Source organism: Sorex fumeus, unplaced genomic scaffold, assembly GCF_029834395.1.
Source record: "Sorex fumeus unplaced genomic scaffold, SorFum_2.1 ptg000072l, whole genome shotgun sequence".
NCBI lineage: Eukaryota > Metazoa > Chordata > Mammalia > Eulipotyphla > Soricidae > Sorex > Sorex fumeus.
Window position 1 is genome coordinate 52,552,666 of NW_026606129.1, and position 27,949 is coordinate 52,580,614.

The following is a 27,949-nucleotide window of genomic DNA, read 5'->3' on the forward strand; positions in this document are numbered from 1 at the left end:
TCCCTCCAACTCTATGAAAAAAAAGCCAACAAAAACTACAGAAACCCAACGGGAGAGGTTATAACCTAAAAACTGATTAAGAGTGGCAACATGGAAAAAATGTTTATATGTTAAGTACAAAAAGGACAAAATTGTATGTACAGAATAACAACTATGTAAACACAGCAAAAATCTATGCACAGAAATGTCTAGAACATTTAACACCAAAAGATTAACAGTGGTAGCATTTGGGTGGCAAACCAATTATTCTTAAAATTCCTAAATTCTTAATAGGCATTATGATTGCAACTGGTACTTTTTTTTTAAATACCCCACTGGCTGGTGGTTGAGTAGTACAGTGTCACATATGAATCAGTGGCTTAGACCCTGACTCTTAAGGTGAGTAGCCCATTCTCACTGAGGAAAGCGAGCATCTCTGGTTCCCGATGAGTCCCCTGCGGACTCTCTTCTCACTTGATTGTGTCCTATTTACACCACATTGTTTTTAGTACTTCCAATTGTAATTTTTTCCCTTTCATTCCCAACTCAGGTGTCAGCTCTGCACTCATAGGTACCACAAATAAAGGCCAGACAGTGCATATTTTTCATAGGGTCTGAGCATTGTACAAGAAAATTCAGATCTTTGTTGTTGTTAAGCAAGTCATGATTGGTGGCTGCTCTGGTTGCAGGTAAGTTACTAAGCATCCTTTTTTGTTAGCCCAGTTTCTAAGCACTCGCTCTGAACAGTTACTCCTACCAGAACTTTTATACTCTTTGGTTCCTTAAATTTTATCCTCACTTGAGAAAGCAAAGCCAGTCACATTGTGAATGGTATTGCAGAAGCAGCAGATTCTAGTCTGGGAAAGGTGTAAAGTTTGAAGTCAAAGGAATAGTCAAAAATCCAAAATGTGACAAAATGGCATTTACCCTGGAGACAGATCTTGAGGACAAAACTATTCTTGCCTCCTAGCAAAAATGTAGGTGTATCGGCTGTTGCTCTAAAGAAACCTAGCTCATTTTCCCCCGCTAACTGGAGGTAGCAGTTCTGTTGCTGTAAGCTTTCCATCTACCGGTGTTCCCGCAACAGGAACAGAGCAGGAAAACCCTTTGACCAATTTATCAAACAAGATAGAGGGATATGGGTTACCAAATGCTCAGGGGCAGCCTCGGCCCTGGACCCCAGCTGAACTCAAACATGAAATCAAACCTGGGCCACACATTAACAGCATTAAGGAGCATTAGTTACTGTGTATTATGATCAGCAACAAAATCCAATGCCTCAAGTTAGAAGATGTAACACACTATAGCTGCCAGCTCTAGACTCAGACACTGCTACTGACTTAAAAGCAGCAGTATCATGGTTGACTTCAAAGGGTCTTGACATTACAATACTTCAGGTGCTGCTAAATGCAGAGGTTCATGGGACTATTGGACTTACTGGAAAAGTCTTTCTAGCTCAAGTAAAAATTTCTTCCTACAAAGAGATGACACCCTATGTCACTATGTAGTCATTTTAACAATGCTTGTCAAGGGGAGTTTTCCTTCTGGGAGTGGCTTCAGAGATCAAGGTGTTTCTTGATGCAGAAAACTCAAGGAACACATGAGGATGCACTTTTCCCATACCTCAAGGCTCTCCTTTTACCTGGGCATGGAGACCTGACTCTTGTGCAATTTCCTAACCTTTGCAAGTTTCTACGAGTCACTTAGAAAAAAATTCAAAATGATACAAAAAAGGGAACTGCTAGCAATTCAGTCTATCCCTGTAACTGAACAGTGACAATAACAGTTTGCTTTCTCCAGAAGCTATGTACTCTTGGGAAAGTCCTAACCTTGTACAGCCTGTTTCTGAGATCTGCAGGAAATGTGTTAGCTGCTTAAATGTTTGGAACTTACTGAAGTAACAGGCCACCTGTCCTGCTCAAAAAAGCCATGAGCTAGCAGCAGACCAAATAAACCTTGATTAGGAATGTTCCCTCTCCCAAAAAGCAGCAAGGAAAAGAAGAAAGCAGGTGGACAGGAATGACCTATAATTGGCAAAGTGAAAATGCTTGGATCTAGCAGCTTGTCTCCAAATGCTGTGAGCCAGATACAAAAGGCATGCAAAAGTAACTCACGTATACAGGAGCAGATAGAGCATCACTGGGCAAAAGGGGAGGCTAATACTGCAGTGAGGACCCCAAAGTGCGGCTTGAGTACAAAGGAGTCATTCTTCAGACCCTCAAATAGCTGCCACGGGAACAGCAAACACTTGAAGCTTTGCTTCATCCAGTCTCCCAAAGGGAAGAAGGTAATAGGGAAGGCTAACACTGTGGCAAACACTATTAGCAAGGATGCAGTCTTTCTCCTGGGCTGTAGAACCCTATCATCTTCAGCTGAAGTCTGAGAACAAGTATTTTATATATATATATATAAATATACGTATGCATATGCACATATACATATGTATGTATGCACATACACTCATAAGATTTAAATGAAGGTCTACACACTAAATTACAAACAGAAATCCCAGGTCATATATAAAAGGCTAAATATAACATATAACACAGGCCTAGAGCCAGCTCTTAGTTGAGAGCTGGGGGAAAGATTGGCTATGTACACAATTTGTGGTGGGCATGGAAGGCATCAGTGTAAACAACTCAGACTTATTCCACAAAACTGGCCCACAAAAAAGTGTGATGTTTCTCATGTACAAAATAAGATTCCCACCTTGCCTTAGTACATGACCAAGCTCAGCAGGCACCCTGGAGGACAATGGGTTTGCTTTGATAACGGGGGACCATACCAAACTGCTGTTAACCTTCAATCTTTGGATCTTGTTCGCTCTCCCCATCCCCCTTAGGCTTGTGGGCCTTTTTCCACTCAACACCCAAAGCCCAAGGCATGCCCAGATCACCCACCCTTACGACTTATTTGAAAGGCTTTCTGCCAAGTAAGATCCATCTGTAGATTCTTTTACGATCCCAAGATACATGAAAACTTATTTTCTATAAATGTTTGGCACCTAAGTAACATGATGACTGTGGAATAATGCCACAATGACACAGGGAAACCCAGTAACAAGACATGCAGGGTGAGGGCAAGGGGCACTAAGCTGCCCTAGCATCTCAAAACCAGAACTGTGGCTTCCCATGCATTTATGAGGGTGGGGAAGGGATGTGCAGAATTAACCGGCTCCTCAGCAGCAAATACATTCAAAATTGAAGGCATCTTGAGGGCCCCACTATAGCCTAATAATGAATTTGGTCACTTCTCTGGAGAAACTTGGTGCAACAATAACTGGAAAATCTGTGTCCCGATCACATCTGCTGCACCAAGAGTCCTTCTGAAGTAGCTTGGCAAAGTGATTTTTTTCTTCTGAGCAGATGTACAGCATATCCATGGGAAGGCCACGTGGAAGGATGCTCTCCAGCCCAGGCAAACAATCCTGTCCCAATATTATCTCAGTCCCCTCTAAGTCTTTTCCAGCTGGCCACCCTCACTGCACAGAAACAGCTGGGCAGCATCAGGGTCAGTCATCGATGGTGGGCAACCAGAAGGCCTGGAAGGAGAACATAAATCAACTTTAAAAGGCTTGGTTTCTTTCCTCATTGCTAAGTCATATTTTTTACCCTTCTCTCCAGAGCATGAAGATTTCTAGCCCCAAATGTAGAGGAAGAATGATCACTCACTGGTGGCCCCCTTTCAAGGTCCAACCAATTGGCAATCTGTGAAGTAAACATGCCTATTCTTGAAAATGAACAATTTCCTCCACCACTATCTGCCTTCTACAGTGATCCAGTAAGGAAGGTATGCTCAATCTATTATCAGGGCAACATGATCTCACTGCTAATTCACTAGATGGCCTCACATGGGCTCCTTCATTCCTGAGTTATTAAAAATGAGTGACTGATTATTATTGGGGGGGGTGGGGGGGAGTAGGCACGGCAGCAGTACAAAAAACACCCAGCAGTGCTCAGAAGGCTCTGAGCACTTTTGGCTCTGTGCTCAGAATATGAGGTGGTACCAGGGATCAAACCCGGGTCTTCCACATGAAAAGTGTGTACACTAGCCATAGCTATCTCTCTGGCTCAGAATTAGATGTTTACTGAATTTTTTTGTTGACAAATTTCTTGTTTGTTTTCCTAAAAGAAAGTGGCACTGGAGACAATTCAACAGGATGAGTCGATCCCTTGCATGTGAAAAATCTGGTTCAATCCCTGGCACCACATGGTTCCCCAGTCAGCTGGTAGCAAATACCACAGACAGAGCTGGAGTATACCCTGAGCACCATCAGATATACTCCCGTTCAAATTAGAAGGGAGGGGGCAACATGACTGCACAAGTTGGTAGTAAAACACCTCATTCTGAATAGGTAAAAAGGTTTTTTTTTTTTTTTGCGCTTTTTGGGTCACACTCAGCGACACACAGGGGTTACTCCTGGCTCATGCACTCAGGAATTACTTCTGGCAGTGCTCAGGGGACCATATGAGATGCTGGGAATCAAACCCGGATCGGCCACATGCAAGGCAAACGCCCTACCTGCTGTGCTATCATTTCAGCCCCTGAATAGGTAGAAAGGTTTAAGAGAACAATAAAGAAACTGAAGAAATTCCCTGAAACTTTATTCTACTGTTTTCTATTAAGAGATAGGTGTCTGAAGGGGGGAAAAATGGTTTTGGACATGCTGGCTATGCTCAGGACTTACCCTGGATCTGCATTCAGGGATCACTTCTGGATAGGTTCGGGCACCATATGGGATACCAGATATTGAACCCAGGAGGGCCATATGCAAGGCAAGTGCCCTATCCACTGTATTATCTCTTCACCCCCAGCAAATCCTAGTGAGTTATGACCAACTATAAAATTTCCTGAGGAATCTGATGTCAAGAGAAAGAAATGAAAAACAGGAAAGTTGCAGCCTAAAAGGCTGCTTCATGGGCTGGAGTCATAGGATAGCAGATAGGGAATTTGCCTTGCACACAGCTGACGCAGGTTTGATCCCCTGCACCTCATATGTTCCCTTAGTGCAGCCCAGGAGTAAGCCCTGAGCACTGCAAGGTGTTGCCTCCAAATACAAATAAATAAAATTCCAAACACAGGGGACCAGAGAGATAGTACATCAGGTAAAGCACTTGCCTTGCATGCAGCTGACTTGGGTTCGATCTCCAGCATCCCACATAGTCCCCTGAGCACTGCTAGGAGTAATTACTCAGAGCAGAGACAGGAGTAACCCCTGGGCAACGATGGGTATGCCCCCTCAAAAAAAGGGGCTGGTTCTAAGTTTTAGGCTTGTTTTATTTTTTGGAGTCATATGTGGCACTGCTTAGGGCCTATTCTTGGCTTCATACTTCAGTGCTGATGTTGACCTACCTGGAGTTAGCCACATGCAAGCATCTTTTTTTTTTTTTTTTTTTTTTTTGAGTCACACACCTGGCGATGCACAGGAATTACTCCTGGCTCTGCAATCAGGAATCACTCCTGGCAGTGCTCAGGGGACCATATGGGATGCTGGGAACAGAACCTGGGTTGGCCGTGTGCAAGGCAAACGCCCTACCCGCTGTGCTATCACTCCAGACCCACATGCAAGCATCTTAACACCTATACTAATCTCTCCAGCCCTGGTTCAAAGTATTTTAAGGGGCAAAAAAAGTGCAGCTGGAGAGGTACCAGAGCATGTAGGGTAATGGGTCTAGCACGTGGCTCACCTTGGATCGATACCTGAGCACAGAGTCAGGAATAAGTCCTGAGCATCACCAGGTATGGTCCCTCCCCCTGCCCACTCATGCAAAAAGCAGTGAAGCATTGCCCCAGGTAATGTGGGCACAAAACTAGATGTCACCTAGCACTGAGCACTGCTCAGTATGGCCTACCTTTCCTAGCCCCCATACCATTAAAGCAAAACAAAATAAAAACCACCCACAAACTAGAAGACAGACAACAAAAAAATGGCGTGAGATTTCCCAGGGAGTTTAGAAGTTATCCCAAGTCATAGGAAGAACAGTAAAAATAAAAATAAAATAAAAATAAATGAGTGGGTGGATATAGGAGGGAGCCTGGGAACATTGATGGAGGGGAAGTTGACACAGGTGGTAGGATTGCAATATTGTATGCCTGAAACTCAACTATAATTAGCTTTGAAATCATAGTGCTTTATTTTTTTTTTTAAATGTGGAAAAAAAAAACAGATGACTAGCTCAATAAGAGATAATAAGAGATGAAAACAAGGAAGTCACCACCAGTTGAAGAACATGTATTTCAGAGCTTGTGATATACCTGGGCTGGAGCGATAGCACAGGGGTAGGGCGTTTGCCTTACAAGTGGCCAACATGGCCGACCCGAGTTCGATTCTTCCACCCCTCTCGGAGAGCCCGGCAAGCTACCGAGAGTATCTCGCCCGCACAACAGAGCCTGGCAAGCTACCCGTGATGTATTCGATATGCCAAACACAGTAACAACAAAGTCTCCAATGGAGACGTTACTGGGCCCACTTGAGCAAATCGATGAACAACGGGAGGACCGTGACCGTGATATACCTACTTAAAAACCAACTTGCTGTGCTTGTAGAAGCGCCCACCACCCCAAAACAAAAGGGTATCTATGTAGAGGACATTTGTCACTGTTCACATACCATGTTGGAACATGCGCTGGCAAAGGTCATGAACTTGGGGTTGAACTGCAAACAGGTAATGGGGCCTGTGTGTTTGCCATCTAACACAGCTACTTTTATACCGCTCTCCCCATTCCAAACATGGATCTTGCCATCCTCTGAACCTAAAGAAAACAGTCAAAGAAAATACAACTCAAGACACAATACAAAGACAAGTGGGAAGGACAAGGATTGACCACTGGGGAGAGACCAAACCAGGACACAGCCTTCAGAAGAAACAACAGTGAAAAAAAGATCACTCTGGGAATTGATTTCTTTGTTACTTCATAAATCAGCTTCCTCTTAGTCACTTAGTTTTGTCATTTAAAGAGGGATGGGGATCACTACAATTATTCTACCAACTGTTTGCCACTAAGAAAGACCAACTGAATGTACAATTATGTTAGTATTATTAATAAGACAGTAACTGTATAATTAAACTCTATTGCCGCCCTGGCTAAGGAAATCAATATTATTAAATTTTCCTAGTAAAGAACTGTAAAATTAAGATAGTACAAAAGGTAAGGGGTCTGAGTGATAGTACAGCAGGTAGGTGTTTGCCTTATAAATAACAGACACAGATCCCAGTACCGCATATGATCCCCCGAGCACTGCCAGGAGTGATCCTTGAGCACCGCTAGGTATTGTTCCAAGACAAAAAAAATACAGGAAAGTTCTTTTTATTTTTCCATTTTTTTTTGTGGTGCTGGAGATCAAAACCAGATTTGGCATAACATTCTCTAATAGAACACTAACACTGAGAACAACTACCAAAATAATATAGAGGACTCAGGGTTATGGCTCAGAATCAGAGTACCTGCTTTGTGGGTATGAGGCCTCAAGACTGATCCCTGGCATCCCAATGAACTGTATAACCTCCAGTGAGCATCACAACTAAGTGTGGGACACATACTAAAAAAGGAAGGGGAAAATTTTAAAGGAAAAATAAAGTTATGTAAATAGCAACTTTTTTTTTTTTTTACTTTTTGGGTCACACCTGGTGATGCACAGGGGTTACTCCGGGGACCATAAGAGATGCTGGGACTCGAACCCGGGTCGGCCGTGTGCAAGGCAAATGCCCTACCTGCTGTGCTATCTCTCCAGCCCCAATACCAACTTTTAAAAAATAGAATTAGTAAAAATAAAAACCTGAACAAATGTAATACAGAGTTGTATAAATAGCAACTTCTGAAAAATAAAAATAGTAAAAAAACCAAAACAAAACAAAACAAAAAAACCCATGTTATATATAAAGTATGTATATGTTTTTGGACCATACTCCTGGTTCTGTACTAAAGAATTACTCCTGGAGGTACTCGTGGAACCATGTGGTATGCCAGGGATCAAACCTGTGTCAGCCACATGCAAAGAAAGCAGCAAACTTTCTGTAGTGTTGCTACAGTCCCCCCAAAGTAATATAAATAAACAGACAGTGCCAATGATGATAAAGGAAGCTTACCAATCATAATAAACTGGGAGTCTGGAGTAAAAGAGGCTTCCAGGGTGACAGCTTTGCTGTTGGCATAACCCTAAAATAAGAAAAAAGTTATTTTGTTAAGAGTCATCGACAGAAAAATTTAGGTGCCCAGAAATATTGTCTCAGCATCTATAGCATCTTCCTTTTCATAAAAATTTCAACTCACAGTGCCACCATGGTTGCAAATTCAGTCACCGTCCTTCCAAAATTCATTCCCTGTTGCAGAGTCCACAGTCATGGTGATATGAAAATGCTTATGGTTAAGAGTTTCATATCTGGGACTGGAGGGATAGCACAGCAAGTAGGGTGTTTGCCTTGCATGCGGTCAACCTGGGTTTGAGTCCCAGCATCCCATATAGTCCCCTGAGCACTGCCAGGAGTAATTCCTGAGTGCATGAGCCAGGAATTTTTTTTTTTTAATTTTTATTAGTGAAACACCATGAGGTACAGTTGTAGACTTACAAATTTTTGTGCTTGGGTTTCGATTATACAATGATCAAATACCCATCCCTCCACCAGTGCCCATTTTCCATCACCATGGATCCCAGTACCCTTCCCACCCCCATCCCCCTCCATCCCACCCTGCCTCTGTGGCAGGGCATTCCCTTTTGTTCTCTCTCTCCTTTTGGGTGTTGTGGTCTGCAAAAGGGGCATTGAGTGGCAATCATGTTCGGTCTACAGTCAACTTTCAACATGCATCTTCCATCCTGGGAAGATCCTCCAAACACCCTTTATTTGGTGCTCCCTTCTCTATCTGTGCTGCCTTTCCCCCTAGCATGCCCAGCTGGCCTCTAAGCCATGGAGTAATCCTCCTGGTACTTATCTTGGCTATTCTTGGGTATTAATCTCCTATTTTGTTACTTTATGTCCCCCAGATGAATGCAATCTTTTTATATCTGTCCCTCTCCTTCTGACTCATTTCACTTAGCATAATACTTTCCATGTAGTACCACTTGTATGTAAATTTCATGACTTCATATTTTCTAACAGCTACATAGTACTCCATTGTGTAGATGTACCAACGTTTCTTTAACCAGTCATCTGTTCTTGGGCACTCAGGTTTTTTCCAGATTCTAAGCCAGGAATTATTAACCTGTATGCGTCGCTGGGTGTGACCGAAAAAGTAAAAAAAAAAAAAAAGTTTTATATCTAGGGGATAGAGAGATAGTATAGCAGGTAGGGCACTTGCCTGCACATGCCAACCAAGGTTCAATCCCTAGCATCCCATATGGTCTCCCTGAGCACCAGGAGTGATTACTGAGTGCACAATCAGGAGTAACCCACAAGCATCACCAGCTGTGGCCCCAAAATAAAAACAAAGCAAGCAAACAAAAATTTTATTATATCAAGGGCCTAAATAGCCGTGAATATAATCTCAGGGCTAGGATGAAAGAGACGTTACTGGGGCCTGCTCGAGGCAATCAACGAATAACAGGATGATGAAATGAAATGAAAAAAAAAGGGCCTGAGAGACAGTACAGATTTTAAGGTGCTTTGCTTTGCATGAAGCCGACCCCGATTTGATCCTAGACATTGCAATATGATCCTCGGAGCACTGCTAGAACTGACACTCAAGTAGAGCCAGTAGTAGCCCCTCAGCAATGTTAGATGTAGCTAAAAAAAAAAAAAACCTAAAAATAGACAATTCATTTTTTAAAAATCTAAACCCCAAATTCACAACACTGGATTTAAAAAAAAGAAAAAACACTTCAGCATTCAAGGATTACTGCTTTGGAAAAGTTTTTGTCTTAGATCTCTACCATTTAATTACAATACAATTCTCAGCCAAATGGAAACAGTGATACTCAAAAACTGTCAGCTCACCCCAAATGTGTGCATTACTACTCCCTTGAAAGCATCAATAAGCCGGATAAAGCTGCCATTGGTAGAAATGAGGATGAGTTTGCCGTCATTGCTGAACTTAAGTCCTGTCCACTCACAGGTCCGATCATACTGCATCTTAAAAGTTGCAAATGGCCCCTGCAAAAATATAAAAATAGCATTCCTAGTCCAAAGCAAAGAAATGTCATTTTACCAGAGCCAAGCCTTCTATCCCTTTACATTTCTTAGTTTTAACTTGAGGAACCAGAGGACAAATCACTGTTCTTATGCTTTCTAGTACGTACCACAGGCTTCTATCATAGACAATATTTTTAACCGTCCATCTCACCCTTCAAATCTTCCCAAATAAACAAGATAGCTCAAAGATTCAAAAATTTACCTTATCAAAAGAGCGAAGGTCATAAAGTTTGACCATTTCAGAATTGACACCTGCAGCAAAAATTAACCCTTCTGGATCAAAAGAGCAAACTGGTTTGCCCTGTAGATGCATGAGGCCCTATGAAGAATTAAGGAAAAAAAAAATCAATGAACAACTAAATAATTTACTTCTTCCAATGAAAGCTAAGGGGCACAAAATAATAACAATTATTTTTAAATAATTTATAATATTTTATAACAGAATTATCGACAATTGTAGATAATATACCTACAACAGAAAAAGCAAGCTTCAACAAAATGAGACTTTTAAAAAAAGAGATCATTGTAAAAAACTGGTAAGTAATTTTATAACCACTTAATTAAAGTTAAAATGCATGCTTTAAGGTAAAATGTTTTTAAAAACTAAACATAGCACAAGATGCAATATGCAATATGTTTGCTAAATTATCAGGTATCTACCAGGTAGAGTCCCCCTCCAAGTCTAAAAAGACTTCAGGATCCAGGATAGAACAACTGTTTTACCCTTCTTTAAGAAAGAGAGTGATGGCAGTGCTTCCTATAGAAAGTATCTGAAGTATAACTGTGAGGAATCATTACCTGGCAGTTAGGAGACCGGAGATCCCAAAGTCGAATGGTCTTATCAAGAGACCCAGAAATGAAAGTGTCATCCACAGGTGACATGGACAAGGCCACCACTCTGCAATGCATCAAGATAAATTAGTTGATTAAAATAGCACTGCACTGTAGCACTGTCTTCCCATTGTTCATCAATTTGCTCGATTGGACACCAGTAACGACTTTGTTGTTACTGTTTTTGGCATATCGAATATGTTATAGATAGCTTGCCAGGCTTTGCCGTGCGGGCGAGATACTTTCACCAGCTTGCCAGGCTCTCCCCAGAGGGGCGGGGGAAATTGAACCCGCATCAGCCATGTGCAAGGCAAATGACTTACCCAGCGTGCTATCGTTCCAGCCCAGCTGAATTAAAATATTTATAAAAATTAGAGATGAGCACTAAACCACTCCTCCCATCTATTATTCCAAATTTACTGTTTTAATAAATACACACAAGCAATCGGAAATAATCAAAGACAACAACTGTAAAGAAAAAGACAACTAAAAGCTACCAAATCAAAACATATGTCTCCAGGGCGAGAGAGCTAGCTCAACAGGCAGACATGCATGCAGAAGTCTGGGTTTAGTCCCCAGTACCACCTGGTCTCCTAAACACTGCCAGCAATGTCCCTAGCACTGAACCAGGAGCAGCACCTGGGCATAACCAAGTGAGACCTAAAAGGAAAAAAAAATTCCAGGGGCTAGAGAGAATGTACAGAGGACAGGGTGCTTGCCTTGCACATGACAACCTGGTTTCAATTCCTACCACCCCTTACGGTCCCCAGAGCCTGCCAGCAGTGATCCTTGCAAGAGCAAGCCCTGAGCAGAGAGAGGTATGGCCTAAAACAAACAAAAACCCTTCCCACAAAAAAATGTTTACCTTGGTGTCATGCAAAGGTTTATGAAAGCTTAGAGGTAGAGAGACTAGAAAGAGAAAACCAGTGTCAACTCTAAGGAAGCTTAACAGTTTAAAACTCTAATAAAGGGTCAGAGATAGTTGATATTTTTGATGGAAAATGCCTTTCTAGAAGGTGCCAGGTAGGAAAATATAAGGCCTGTGTTCAGCAAGTCCACAAATCACCTAAACTGGAGTGATGCCATTAGGAAATAGGTCATATCCACAGTTGAGTCTGAGTCCATGGAGAAAGATTAGGAATATGGAGAACTTTCTGAGGAAGGACTGAAGTGAGCAGAACTGTACTACAGGGTGCTAAATAAAGCTGGATGGTTAATTACATTTTGATAATAATTCATCTTAGAGCATTAGACAGAAGCAAAGGAGAATGAGTATGGAGGAAAGGGATACAAGTTATTCGACTCAGAATCACTAAGACATGGCAACTCATTGGATATGACAGTAAGGGAAAGACAGTTAACAGACAATAGAAACTTTGACTCTAAGGAATTGCCCAAAGATGAAGAAAGATGAGGCATATTGAGAGGAATCTGGCCCAAAGAACTGAATAATGGAGTGTTAGATCTATCAGGTGGCAGCACTGGAGCAACATCTTCACACATATTCATAAAACACGTGGGTGGAAGCTAAGTGAAAATGACAGACACAAGCTACAAATACTGATTCAGGGGCTGGAGCAATAGTACAGCTGGTAAGGCACTTGTCTTGAGTGCGGCTGATCCAGGTTCGATCCCCAGCATTCCATATAGTCCCCTGAAAAACGCCAGAGTGCACACTAATCTGAGTGCAGAGCCAGGAGTTATCCCAGAGCATCATTGGGTATGGTCCCCAAACCAAAATAAATAAAAATGCTGATTTAGGAAGCCCTTGAGGTGATGAAACAGAGACTGATGGAGACACTTGAGTAAAGACTAAGAGGGAGAAAAGCTAGAAGAGAACCTTGTTTTTTTTACTGTCAAAACGCCAAAGGCCAGAGAGATAGCTCAGCAAGCGGAAGCATATGCTTTGCATGTAGGAGACCTAGTACCACATGACCTGCCAAACACAGGACAGCCCAGCCAGGAGTGCTTGGAGAAGCACCAAGCTAGAAATAGCCTTTAAGCAACAGTAGATACGGCCTAAAAATAAAAGAAAAAAAAAGGAGAAATACCAATAGCAAAAAAGGAGAAAGACGATCAGCAAAAAGCTGCCAAGGGGGATAAATTTTTTACTGAGAGAATCAACACCCAAAAAATAGTATGAACTAAAGGCGATTAAGAAAGTAAAAATGGGGGGCTGGAGTGATAGCACAGCAGGCAGGGCTAGTTTGCCTTGCACGTGGCCGACCCAGGTTCAATCCCCAGCATCCCATATGGTCCCCTTAGCACCGCCAGGAGTGATTCCTGAGTGCAAAGCCAAGAGTAACCCTGAGCATCGCCAGGTGTGACCCAAAAAGAAAAAAAAAAAAAACCCATTCCAAAGAAAAAGGGAAATTAAGAAGTCATTTGGGATCTTGGGATTGGAGAGAGAGAATACAGTGGGCAAAGTGCTAGTGCTTGGCCTATCAAGAGACCAACTGGGGCTTCAATCCCTGAGATCCATAAGATTCCCCAGCCCCATTAAGAGTGATCCCTGGGGCTGGAGCGATAGCACAGTGGGTAGGGCATTTGCCTTGCACGCAGCCAACATGGCCGACACAGGTTCGATTCCCAGCATCCCATATGGTCCCCGAGCACCGCCAGGAGCAATTCCTGAGTGCATGAGCCAGGAGTAAACCCTGAGCATCGCCGGGTGGAACCCAAAAAAGCAAAAAAAAAAAAAGAGTGATCCCTAAGCACAGAGCCAAGTGTAAGCCCTGAGTACTGCATGTCATCCTCTGTCCCCCAAAAAATAAGAGTTCAATTTGGATTACACTGATATTCTCCAAATAAATAAAATAAAAAATGACAAGTCACTACTAATCAGGAGGTCAAGAGGTTGGATAATTCAAATACTGGAGAGAATTCTGAACTATAATAAATTCTGCATATTTATTGACAATAAATGTGCAAATTGCACAAATATTAATCCACAAATAGTAAAGAAATTTTTCATAAAGTTATGCTTTTTCTGGAACCATGAAGCTTTGCCTGAAGCTACATCAGCTGCCTTTTAAAATTTTTATTATTATTATTATTTTGCTTTTTGGGTCACACCTAGCTATGCACAGGGGTTACTCCTGGCTCTGCACTCAGGAATTATTCCTGACGGTGCTCAGGAGACCATATGGGATGCTGGGAATCAAACCTGGGGTTGGCCGTGTGCGAGGCAAACGTGTTACCCACTATGCTATCACTCCAGCCCCAGCTGCCTTTTTAAAAAAAAAAATTGGGGGGGGGGGGGGGCCTGAACGAGAATATAGCGGGTAGGGCATTTGCCTTGCATGCGGCTGACTCGGGTTTGATCCCTGGCATCCCATAGGATCCTCCGAGCACCGCCAGGAGTAATAACTGAGTACTGAGCCAGGAGTAACCCTTGAGCATCGCTGGGTGTGATCCAAAAAGCAAAAATAAATAAGTAACATAAAAAATAAATAAATTGGGGGACCATACCTGGTGGTGCTCAGAAATTACTCCTGGAATGCTCGGTGGACCATATGGGGTGCCAGGAATCAAACCTGGGTGTGCAAAGCAAACAAACACCCTACCCGCAGTACTATCTGTTCCACTCCTGGTTGCTACCTCTTGTCTTCAGCAACGTAAGCACTTCTTGCCCTGTGGCTAGATAGTACTTGCAATAATTGGAATATTGTGGCCAACCTACATTTGATACTGGAATCCCATTTGGTCCCTGGAGCACCGCCAGGTGTGATTCCTAACTCTAAAGCCAGGAGCTGGAGTAACCGCTAAGCATTCCCAGGAGTGACCAAAAACAAAACAAACAAACAAAAAAATCCTGCTCAATCAATAAGAACCTTCTCTTAGGGTTTTGTAACTACCAACCTTTTCTTAGGGTTTTGTAACTTTTCAAGGGGAATTTACATTTACAAATGAAAGTATATAACAAATGATTAAATTACTATCTATAGGGAAATGTACTTAATATACAGCCAAACTCAAAAAGTCGCAGAAAAAAATACAGGGGAGTTGAGGTAGAAGACAGATTACAAAGCAGAGTTAGAAAAGTTCAACTTTCAAAACAAAAAACTATTTTATTTCATTTTCTGTATTCTCATTAAGATCCTTATGTGGAACATGTTTATGTAGAGCAGAGACTACTGAAACAGGGGCCCACCTATACTAGAAGGTTTCATTCACAAGAATGACCCCCTTTCATGTATTTTTTTTTTTTGCTTGTTCTGTTTTTTGGTTTTGGGCCACACCCACTGACACTAAGGAATAACTTCCTGGCTCTCTACTCAGGCATTATTTCTGACAGTGCTCAGGGGACTTATATGGGATGCCAGAGACCAAACCTGTGTTGCCATGTGCAAGGCAAATACCGTATCCACTGTACTATGGCTCCAGCCCTTCAAAAATGACTCTTTTGGGGTCAGAGCTATAGTACAGTGGGTAGGGCGCTTACCTTACACGTGGCTGACCCAGGTACAATCCCTGCGCACCCCACATGTTTGTTTCCCCGAGCCATCCAGGAGTGATTCCTGAGCAAAAAAAAAAAACAACCAGGAATAAGCCCTGAACAACGCCAGCTATGGCTCAAAAAACCTGTGTGTGTGTGTGTGTGTGTATTTTTTTTTTTAAAAAAGAGCTTTTCTTCTTTTCCCCTTTTGGTTGGGCCACAAGTGTGTCAGTGTTCAAGGATCACTCCTGATAGACTCAAGGACCATATGGGGCACCGGGGATTGAACCAAGGCCAGTGCATGCAAGGCAAGATCAGGTTCTACTCTCACTGACCTTGACCAATTCATTAAGGTTCTGAATTTATTGTGGGGGAAGCAGAAATTGGGAAATAGTAGGGATAGGAAAAGAAACTCCCCAGCCAGCCAGGTAGGAACTTAGTACGAGACTAAGTCCAAGGATCTGAAATTTTGGGATCCTCAATGACAAGTGCAACTTTTACTACCTAGTTCTCACTCACTATACTTAATTTGTATTTCTTTTCCTAATTAGGTTTTAACTGGGATTTCATACCATCCATCCTAACAATGACTCTACAATCTCAATTAATCAAGAGCTGGCTGTTTAGGGAAGGTTAAAAGGAGTGTGAGGGATATGAATGGAAGTGGAGGAGCACAAGGTCCTAGATACAGTCCCCCCATAGCACACTGCATGGCTTCCCGATTACAGCTAGAGGGAGACCTCAACAACAACAAAAGTAAGCACAGAAGAAAATAAGAAGACTGCTAAATAACAAAACAGTGAGAAACTAGTATCAGTTCATTAATAAAATCTCTCCTTCTACAAATAACCTTGGATATTAACATACAAAAAAACTACTTCTGCACACTAAATCTTACCTTTTGCTATGTCCAGGAAAGTATCGAATGTATTTGTTGTCATGTAAGGACAAGTAGCGAATAGTATCTGCAAGAAGATAAGGTATGAAGATATCCTACCATTAAAAAGTGATTTTACTTTGCATTTTCATCTAGAAAACATCAAAGAATTCATTTTCCCTCATTACCCAAGCAAGTTGTGAATAAGCAGCAGTGGATACTCCTCTCCACAGCTGAAGAATGGGTACATACAGACTTCACAAAATACAAAAGTGGATTTCTTAAACTGACAGGCCACAGACTGTTTTAAAATATCATTATTGGGGCAAGAGAGAGAATATAGTGGGGAATGAGCTTGCCTTGCATGTGCCTGACTCGGGTTCAATCTCCAGCATCCCATATGGTTCCCCAAGGCCAATCAGGAGTAATTCCTGAGTGCAGAGCCAGAAGTAACCCCTGGACCAGGCGTAGCCCAAAATCTCAAACAAAAAACAAATAAAATTTCACTATTTTTCTACCAATCTGTAGATTCTGCAGAGTTACAATGTAACTTGTTCTGCAATATATCAAGGCCAAAACATATTCAGGCCAAAAACAAACCAACCATCCCCTACAATAGTTTCAGTGTTCAAAGAATGGAAAGAAAAATAGTTGGCTGCAGTAGAAACAAGTCCAAAGAAGATGTGATAAGCCAAGGATTAGGCTGGGCTCCGACATAAAATATTTGTCTGGCTATTTCAGTAGCATGGCAACCCAATCTTTAACTTCATATTATTAAATCAATCTCATATTATTAAATTATAGAAATTTCATATTATTGAATGTTAAAATGTTTTTTTAATCAAAAACTAAACAAATAAGCCAGAGTAATAGTACAGCAATAATACTTGCCTTGCATGAGGCAGACCTGGGTTTGATCTCCTGTACCCAGTCCCCCAACCCACCCCCCAAATTAAAGGGAAAAATAAAAAGGCAGCAAAATGAACCAAAGAGGGATTATGGTACTTGCTGGGAGTGTGGCTGACCCTGAAACCCCAGCACCATGTAGTCCTTTGTGTTTTTTGTTGTTATTTGGTTTGGGTCATACCTAGCAATGCTCAGGGGTTACTCTTGGCTTTGTACTCAGGAACTTTTCCTGGCAGTGCTCAGTGAACCATATGGGATACCAGGGATTGAAACCCAGGCCTGCTGTACAATTGCTCTGGCCCCCTTGTAGTCCTTTGAATGGTAGCAGGTGTGGTCCCCAGCATTGCAGCAGGATCCGAACAACCCCACATCATCAGCTTATTGGACTACCGTCACTGAGAAAGGCCTCCAGGCTGGGAGTCCTGGGAACATACCTGAAAGCACCTTCTACCCACCAAATTAAGATAAACAGACGAGAAAGAAAAGTAATCTACTACTACTTTTCTTCTTTATTTTTTTTGGTTTTGGGTCACACTGGCGATGCCATATGGGGTGCCAGAATCAAACCCAGGTCCACCATGTGCAAGACAAGCGCCTTACCTACAACACCATCATAGCTTCAGCCCCTACTACTACTTTTTAAATTAGCCACACTATTCACCAGAGCCATATGCATTAGAAGTGAGTTTAAAATGCTAAAATAAGCAAGAATTTTTCAGTTATAAAGCTCTTAAGACATTTAAAACTCAAACTATAACAAAACATAACTGTAAGATTTTGACAATTACCACAGAAAGGAACAATCTAGATCTGTGTTGGAAGAAATAAATACTAAAAAAAATTCTGGGCCAGGGGTTGGAGAGATAAAACAGCAGTTAGGAGTCCTTGCCCTGTTCCCAGCCAACCCGGGTTCAATCCCTAACATCCCATATGGTTCCTGGAGTGATTCCAGAGTACAGAGCCAAGAGTAACTCCTGAGTACCACCTGGTGTGGCCCAGAAACAAACATAGAAAAACAAAATAATTCTGGGCCAGAAAGAGTGCTCACAAACTGGAATACATGCTTTGCATGCAAGAAGGCCAGGTTCAATCCCCAGCATTACATGGTCCCCAGGTATGACCCCTGAGCACTGAGCTGAGAGAAGTCTTGCCTAAAATCAAAATAACCCACCCCCCAAAAAAGATGCATCTGAAAAGGTAAAGAAAAACAACAAAAATGATGGTGATGGTAAGGAAAGGAAATTAAGGAACAGAACTAGGGAACAATACAAAGTGCACCATTAACACCAGGGGGAACAATCCCTAAGCACTATGACAGAGTAGAGTAGCCCATGAGAACCAGGTATATTAAAAAAAAAAAAAAGAACTGCAAAGTAGTATGCCCCTAAAAATATAGCAATTACCGAGAAAGAGGCAACAGGAAATGCTGCCAAAATTCAGAAAGTATAGAAAAAAACATTTTTATAACAAAAAGAACACAGAAATAGAGATTAAATAGCAAGTTCTTGCCTTATACACAGCCGGGTTCACAGAGGCACCTTCTTAGGGTCTCTGGAGTTTGGGCCCACACCCGGCAGTGCTCAGGGGACCATACAAAGTGTCAGGGATTGAATCCAGATCAGCCACATGCAAGGTAAGTGCCCTACCTACTGGACTACCATTCCAACTCCCATAGAGGTAACTTTCTAATAGAAGGACATTTAAACAGAAAAGGGGGAAAAAGGCACTCTTTGTTGTGTTCCATATATCTATGAATTCTACATTGTTTTCCTTGAAAACACCTTCAAATTTCTCATATAACAAATACAATGTCTTCTTGGTTATTCCACTGCTAGGACTACTCACCTGCCCTAAGCAGGAAAGAATTCCTCACCATTACCTGGTTTCTCAGCGATGAGCAGAGAATCGCCATCCTCTCCACCCCACTTGGTAGCTGGCGCGCTGTTCCTGGCAAGGCAGTGGCCTGTACAGTTATCTCCTGTACCGGGTGGTATCATAGACCCTCAAACTGTACAAACTACTACCTCAGCCTGGAATCAGGCAAAAGGAAGCGGAGCGTTGGAGGAACTCTTCAGGATATACTTGAGACAGGAAAGGCAACATCCTCATAGTCGTGGCATGGCAGCAAAGCTGCAAATGCCACACATCTGCTCATCTTGCACTATATTTGGAGAATCCTCATTTAATCACCCCCCAAAAAAGCCCAACACAATATATCAATCATTCAGATGATCACATAGATGTGCTTCCTCAGAATTTCAGTATTCTATATTCTTGTATGAAAGCATTAACTGCACTATCACTTAGAAAACTACTTCTGAAATAGAGGTATGAAAAGTAGAACTGACACACTAAAATTTATGTACCAGCGGAAAAGGCTCATTCAAGAAGACTTTTGCTCATATGCTTTGACATACACATAACCGAAATAGTAGTCTAAGCACTTCTTGTTGAATGACATTAGGAAAATCTTGCTGCAAAAAAATGCGACCATCAATAAATCAGTGAGATAAGCATATAGAGTCCTAACATGAAAGGTCAATTACTTAGACCATCCATCAAATGAAAATGGATTCCCTCAGGGTAAATGCAGGTTAAAAACAAATCATTTATTAGAGAAAGAAATCCACAAATTTAATTTCTATAAACAACTATCTTTCAGAGATATTAATTTTTATTCAAAAGTAAAAAGGAATCAAATTTAGATTTTCTGGTTTCTGGGCCAAACCCAGCTGCACTCGGGGATCACTCCTGGTGAGGCTCAGAGAACCATATGGGGTGCCAGGATCAAACCGGAGATGGATACATATGCAAGGCAAGAGCCCTACCTGCTGCACTATCTCTCTGGCCCCAAAAATTCAGATAAAGTTTCTAGAGTCAATGATAAGGACAGTACACTGTCCCTTATAACACAGATCATAAAAAGTTCAGCATACACCAAAAGCTCTTCTCAGTTCCCCTGAATCATAATAGCCGATGTATTTATGAAAAATTCTCTCAAATCTATGTATTTTGAATAGGAAGTTTCCACTGTTTTATCATTTGTGTCAAGTTATTTTTTTCCTTTGATCTAAAAGTAGTCTTTAAGTTTCATGGTGACAAACCATAAGCATAACTTGTTGCTTCCTATTCTTAATCTCCACTCTAGAGATCTTTCACAGTCAGCTTCAAGACTTTCAAAAATACTGGTAGTTTGTGTTCAGCATTTCCAGTCATATGACATAACTAGCATTACCAACAACATAGGAAAATATTTAAAGTTACTATAATCAAAGCAGTACTCAAAAGATCCCATGAACTATGTAACAAAATAAAGCATGACCATAACACCTGAAGAAAGCAACTTGCTAAGGCCAGGCATGTGGCTCAGTGATAAAGTGCATGCCTTCCATGCAGGAGACATGGGCTTAATCCCCAACACCATTAAATACAGAAAAAGCTTAAAAGGCATGCTTACCATCTATTTTGTTAGAGCTGTAAACAACGGTATTTGCTGCATGAGTGTATCTGATGAGGTCCACACCGTATTTCTTACTGTACAGGGTTCTCTTTGGCCTGACAAGAAAATGGATTAAAAAAAAAAATAATAAACCACAGCACTCAAAAGGAGAGAGATAACAAAAGGGAATGCCCTGCCACAGAGGTAGGGTGGGATGGGAGGGAGAGGGGTGGGAGGGATACTGGGATCCGTGGTGGTGGAGAATGGGCACTGGTGGAGAGATGGGTATTCGATCATTGTATAACTGAAACCCAAGCACAAAATTTTGTAAGTCTACAACTGTACATCATGGTGTTTCACTAATAAAAATTTAAGAAAAAAAATTAAGATCATTCTCAAGACCAAAATCTGGAATTTTCATATAAAGAGAAGAACTTAAATGTGGCTAAGTGAGGATTATCTTTTTAAAAAAATTATAGTTTAGGTACTATGGTTACAATAGTGTTAAAAGTTTATGATATTGTGCAAAGCTACCGCACTCACCACCATCAAACTGCCCATGACAACTTAGAGACCTTCCTTCCCTTCCTTACATTCCCACCAGAGTAAAGATTCTTGGCAAGTTCTAACACTGGAAGAAAACAATTTCTTTCTAAAGTGAAGAAAACAAAACGAAATTATTCAAATACAACTAAGAAGCCTTTCACCTCTGAATACCAAATGCCAAACTTAGATAAATAAACCTTAGGGCTGAAACTACTTTATTCTTTTTTTTTTTTCCCCAATTGGTATTGGGCCACACCTGGCATTTCTCAGGAGTTACTCTTGGTTCTGCACTCAGGAATCATTCCTGGTGCTGCTTGGGGGATCCTATGGGACGCTGGCAATTGAATCTGGGTAGCCCATATACAAGGCAAGCACTTAACTCACCATACTATCTCTCTAGTCTCATATAGTACTTTATTCTACTACAATTTTTGAAAGCATGCTTCGAAAAAAAAGCACATCTGTTTCAGGGCCGGAGCAAAGGCCGAGCACTGGTAGAAATAATCCCAAAGCAACACCAGGCTGGTCTCCCCAAACAAACAAAAACAAAACAAAATTTCAAAAAAGTACAACTATTTGGGAAGAAGGCATGCAGAATAATATGAGTCATAATATAACAAACAAGGAAATATGAATATATCAAATATGAAATGAGGCAGAAATTAAGCCATTAACTTAGAAATGAACTTCAAAATAAACTTCAAGATTCCATGCCTCACAAATAAGCATTACTTTTACTTTTCTCCCTTCAAAAATCAATTTATCAAACTGAAACCAGTTATGAAACTGCCCATTTGCTGTAGAGGGCACACTTGGCTGTATTCAGGGATCACTCTTGGAGGAATTCAGGAGACCACATGGAGTGTGGGGGATCGAACCCAGGGTTGGCCATGTGCAAAGCAAATGTCCTACACATTATACTGTGACTCTAGCCCCCTTGCCTGACTTTTTAAAATGCTACTTATGCTTGAGTAAGAGTCCTCTAGCCTGCAAGTCCAAAACATGTGCTGAAAGGGGCATGAGCAATAATACAGTAGGTAGGGCATTTGCCTTGCACGTGGCTGACCCAGATTTGATACCCAACATCCCATATAGTCCCCCAAGCAACATCAGGAGTAAGTAACTCCTGAGTGCAAATCCCGGAGTAACCCCTGAGCATTGCTGACTGTGACCCAAAATGCAGAAAAAAAAAAACAACAAAACCCCCACATTTATCGAAAATGTTAGGAAACAAGTCTAAAAATGAGTCATTGCCTCTTTTCTCAACTTTCACATAAAAGCATTTATTTCCAAGCTAGTGGAGGACCCTACGCACTGCCAGGGTGGTCCAATAAGTCTCCATCTACAGGGAACCTGTACATCACCACATCCTCAGGCATTTTTATTGAACAACCAGAACAGTATAGGTCAGTTATCCACTGTGGAGCCCCAGGTCTCCTGAGCACAATCATAGTATCCCCAAGCAGGTTAATCATGGGCTGGAAAAAGAGCTTAACATGCTGAGCCCATGCTTTGCATGCATCAAACCTCAGTATCTCCAGGGGCAACCCCAAACACTGAGCTGGGGGAGAACTATCAGCACCACTGACTGTGGCCCCAAAACCAAAAAGGAAAAAAGAAAAAAAAAAGTCACTGATCTCCGATCTTTGACAATGTCAGGTAAAGAGCGTCCCTCCATCATAAAACCTATTTCCTATCAAGATTTTTAACTCCAAATGTTGTTAACTTTCCACACTACTGAAAGATTAGCTAAAATGGTTATTATAAAGACTATCCTGGGCAGGCTGGAGTGTCACTGCAGCAGGTAGAGAAACTTCCTTCCATGGAACCAACCTGGCCTCATCCCCAGAACCTCACATGGTCCCCAGAGCCCTACCAAGAACGATCCCTAAACAGAGAGCCAGGAGTAAGCCCTGCACCGTTGGGTGTGACCTGTTATCCTAGGTTTTGCCATAAGGCTATAGTGCTATGCAGAGGCTGAGGGAATGAGAGTGCAATGAATATATGTTTGCTTTCACTAGAACTGACTTATTTTTTTTTAAATCCATGAAAACCAGCCTTCTTGGAGTCTGGATAGACAGTACAGTGGCTCCGTCTCTTACTTTGTGAACGGCTGATCCAGGTTTAATTTTTGCACCAGCAGGAAAAATTCGAGGGCAGAACCAGGAGTAAGTCCTGGCACCACTGGGTGTGGCCCCAAAACAAAAAACAAAGCCTCCTGTTTTTTCCCCTAGGGGGACTGGTTTGGGCCACACCCATCCATGCTCAGGACTTTCTCCTGACTCAGTCTGTGCTCCGTGATCACTATTCAGAGTACTTAGCAGGCCTTGTACCGTGCTGGAGATGAACAAACCTGGTCAGTCACATATAAGTGCCCTACCTGTCTTTCTGGCCCCGGTATTTCAGTATTCTATAGTAGTGAAGACAGAGAGGCAGGAACGATAGTTGAGCAAGTAGAGCTCTTGCCTTCCTTGCTTGAAGACAAAGCAGGTTTGATTCCCAGCATCCCCTATGGTTCCCCAAGCCTGCCAGGAGTAAACCCTGAGTATCAATGGGTGCCTCCCTAAAATACTGAAAATAGAACCTGAAAAGTCCATATTTCAGGATGAAATATAATAAAAATTCAGTACTTATACACAACCTATTTATCTCAAAATTAGCAGTAACACTAACCTGAGATTTACTTCAAATATAGTCCCTTTGCCACACCAAGAGTGATCCTGAGCTTAGAGCCAGGAAATAAGCCCTGAGAACTGACTGCTGAGACCTCAAAACATACATATATTCAAGTTGGAAAATCATTAAATGAATTAACTCCATTGGGAAAAAAATAAAGAAACAATAAACTGAAAAAAAAAGTTTTTTAAAAAAAATCTTTTTTTAAGGGCTAAAAAGACAGTACAGGAATAATGTGCTTGCCATGCATAAAAATGACCACGGTTCAATCCTCAATTCCTGGCACCACATATGGTCCACCAAGCACCACCGTGATCCCTGAGCAGGAGGGTGTGGACCAAAACCAAATCTTTAGATATTTTTAATCCCCCTCCAATTCTAACAGAATATGCTAATAAAGATTCCATGCCTCACAAATAAGCATTACTTTTACTTTTCTCCCTATGTTCGTCTACAAAGGCAGCAAAATTTTTATGTTACAATTTCTAAATATGAGCCAGAATGATAGTACAGTGGGTGCTAGCCTTGCACACAGCCGACACAGGTTTGATCCCTGCCATCCAATGTGGTCTTCTGAGCACTGCCAGGAGTAACCCCTGAGCTCCCTCCCACCTCCAAAAAGTTTCTGATTCATGGATTACTAGGCTAATATCTAGAAGAGATTTAACCAAGTCACATTAACAGGTCACAATGCCAAACTAGAACCCAGGTCTCTACCAGGCTATTCTCCCGTAACAAATCAAAGTCAAAAAACTGAGGAAATTTAAAAGAACACGCCCTATAGTATTCTGTCAATATTATATTAATACATTCCCTAGGGCTGGAGCGATAGCACAGCGGTAGGGCGTTTGCCTTGCACGCAGCCAACATGGCCGACCCGAGTTCGATTCCTCCGCCCCTCTCGGAGAGCCCGGGAAGCTACCGAGAGTATTCGATATGCCAGACACAGTAACAACAAAGTCTCCAATGGAGACGTTACTGGGCCCGCTCGAGCAAATCGATGATCAATGGGAGGGCCTTTACTTTACATTCCCTAAAGTGGACCACTGTCCTCTAATCAAGAGAATATCCTTGAGGGTCAGAGAGTTAACACAGGGGTTTTAAAATATTTTGCCTTCCAGCAGCTGATCTCTCTGAATTTTCAACATATAGGTTCCAAGCATGGCCAGCGGTCACTCCTGAGCAAGAGAGTCAGAATAGTCACTAGGTATGACTGTCACAACAAACACAAAAAGCCTGCAGTGGCAGCTGACTAGGGTTTGTCCTGCATTTGGTTCCCAAAGTGACCTGAATTCAGAATCAGGAGTAGGGACTGAGCACCACAGGTGCACCCCCAAGGCTGTCCCCCCAAAATAGAATATCCTATGCTTAGGAAATCTACAATATGTATTTAGGAAAAAGGACTGGCAACTCCAACTTACAAACTTGAAACTAACACACACACATTCTGAAGGAAAAGCAAGCTAAGAAAAATGTAACCATGGGGCTGGAGTGATAGCACAGCTGCTAGGCCGTTTGACTCCCACGCGCCTCCCAGCATCCCATATGGTACCCCGAGCACTGCCAGGGGTAATTCCTGAGTGCAGAGCCAGGAGTAACCCCTGTGCATCACCGGGTGCGACCCAAAAAGCGGGGGGAAAAATAAAAAGAAAAATGTAACCATTTTTTGAATCCTTTGGGAGTTTTGGGAAAAAAAATTTTTTTTTAGGTTTATAATTCTGTAAAAAATAATACATAACATCTGGAGAAATAGCACAGCAGGTAGGGCACTTGCTTGCAAGCTGCCATACCCAGGTTGGGTCCCAATATCCATTAGGTCCTGAGCACCACAAGGAGTAAATCCTGAGTGCAGAGACAGAAGCAATCGAGTATTGCCATGTGTGGCCCTACCAACTACACCCCTCCTCCCCGCCCGAAAAAAAGGGCTAAGTGAATAAACTGCATTGTTATAAAGCTAGAACTTTGTTTTAAAATTGTCATCCATGCTCAAGGATGTGGCTTAATAAAAGAGCATGTGGCTTGCAGGGTGAAGTCCAATCCCTAGCATGCTGGGAGAGTAGAGGGAAGACATTGCCAGCTTTCTTTTCCAACAGTCAAAATCATGTCCCTCCTGATCACAGACTGTGAAGAAATACTATCACAACATTCATTTGCTTTGAATGGGTATTATTTACACATCTCCATTCTCAGGTTCCAGAGAGAAGTTTTAATCTGCGTACAAGTACTAAGTACTCAAGGACAGTTTGAAATTACTTTTCACTCTAGGACTGGGACCCCACAACCAAGGACCAACCAATCCCCCCTCCCACCAGAGCAGTTTCTTGTAATCTACTTCCTCAAGTTATTCAAATGGCCAGATCTGGTCTGAAATTTACTACATGAGTAAAGCTGACTTAGATGAACTCTGCATCATCCAGATACGAATGCGTCCCCCCCCACCCCCAACCCCCCACTATAGGCACTCTTTCATTTAACTGTGGGCGGCCTAGAGTCAGTTACATAACACTTTTTCATATCCCCATTGGAAAAAACTGGAGAGCACGTTAAAGCTCGGAACAAAAACTCCACCAGTTTAGGCAACCAAATAGCAAGACAACTTCCAAAATAAGATTACAGAAGACATCCGTTTTTGCAAAACGAACAGCTAAAAAGAACGGAGAACAGCTAAAAAAAAAAAGGAAAATTCTGAATACAGATAACAAACTACTGAATTCGTAATTCTGCTAAACACTGGCAAAGCCGGCTGGGAAAGGTGGCTGGAAAACCAAATTCTGCAGAAAGGGGTTTCTACTCTGACGAGGCCTGTGTCAGGGTCGGAGTGGGGGGTGAGGGGGGAAGATTAGGGGTGGGGGGAGTGGGGGGGGAGAACGCCAAAAAAAAAAAAAAAAGCAAGCTGGGTTTGTGAGATTTTCAGAAACTGGTGTGGCGGTCTCCCCAGGCCACTGGAGTAAACATAAAAATTTCAGAGTCGAAATTTTGATCACTCTAAAGTGGACCATAGAGTAACTTTGTCAACGTGTGAAGAGAACACATATGAAATTGTTCCACTGTGCTGTCTTTGTTCTACTGGGGGGGAACCGAGTTGGGGGGTGGGGTGGGGGGGTTTCACTGTAGGTTAGGTGGGGGCGGCCAAGTTCGTTTCGCCTGACGAAAAGGAAGTTTCGGTCGCTGTGAGAAAGTTGACTGTGAACGTGGGCATCGGGCCGGAGGGGGGGTGGGGGGGGGAGAAAGTAGGCTACGGGGCCGGCCCGGAAACGCCGAGGGCCGTGCCCCCCGGCCCACCCCGGCCGGCTCAGAGGGTGGCCCCGGGGGCCTTCCGCGGGCAGGGGCCAGGCGGGCTGCCAGGGCCGAATCGAGGTCACCGGGGAGCGGCGGGCGGCGCGCGGCCTCGGCTGGCGGGCGGGCGGGCGGGCGTGAGCGGGAGCCGGAGCCGGAGCCGCCCGCGACCAGCCCCCCGCCCCGCTGCACGCGGCGGGCGGGAGGGGGGGGCGTGGGGGGGGGCAAACCGGAGTGTCTAAAGGTCAAGGTCAAGGCGGGGCTTCCAGCGATGCCCAGGCGCTGGCCGGCCGCAGACACACGGGCCACGGCCTTAATTCGTCTCGGGCGTATCCGAGCGCCAGAAACGGGCGCCCGGCCGGCGCGGGCCGGAGGGCGGGCCCGGAGGGAGGGAGGGCCCGGGACGCGGGCCGGGCCGCCGCCGCACTCACTTGCCCTCCTGGCAGTCATAGAGCACGATGGAGTCGTCGTCGCTACTCGAGATGACTGTCTCCCCGTTGGGGCTAAAGTCGAAGCAGTTAATCTTGTCCGAGTTCTCGCGGAACACCTTGGCGACGCGAAAACTCCGCAGCACGCTGTCGGTCAGCTTCATGGCGGCGGCGGCGGCGGCGGCGCAAGGCCGGGGCGGGGCCCGGCGGGCGCGCAGGCGGCTGAGGGGCCGAGCCGGGCGGGGCGGGGGGCCGGCGAGCGAGCGGCCGACAGCCGGGCAGCCGCCTCCACGGCCTCCTCCGCCTCGCGCGACGCTCCTCCGACGGGGGCGGTCGGGCCCGGCGCTCGGCTCCTCCACACGGTCGCCTCACGACCAACCGGCGCGGCGGCGGCTCATTGTGTCCGCCATCTTGGGGCGACTGGCAGCA

General features: G+C 43.3%; 1 protein-coding gene across 1 annotated transcript; it reads right to left on the reverse strand.

Moving 5' to 3' along the window:
- Window positions 1–87: 87 nt before the first annotated feature.
- Window positions 88–27,949, reverse strand: WDR82 (WD repeat domain 82). Its single transcript, XM_056129133.1, has 9 exons — window positions 27,524–27,949; window positions 20,613–20,710; window positions 16,271–16,337; window positions 10,902–11,001; window positions 10,306–10,422; window positions 9,909–10,064; window positions 8,067–8,136; window positions 6,590–6,732; window positions 88–3,520 (listed from the first exon to the last, which is right to left on the reverse strand). Exons 1-9 carry the CDS (start codon window positions 27,682–27,684, stop codon window positions 3,491–3,493), a joined length of 942 nt encoding a protein of 313 aa, XP_055985108.1. The 5' UTR covers window positions 27,685–27,949; the 3' UTR covers window positions 88–3,490.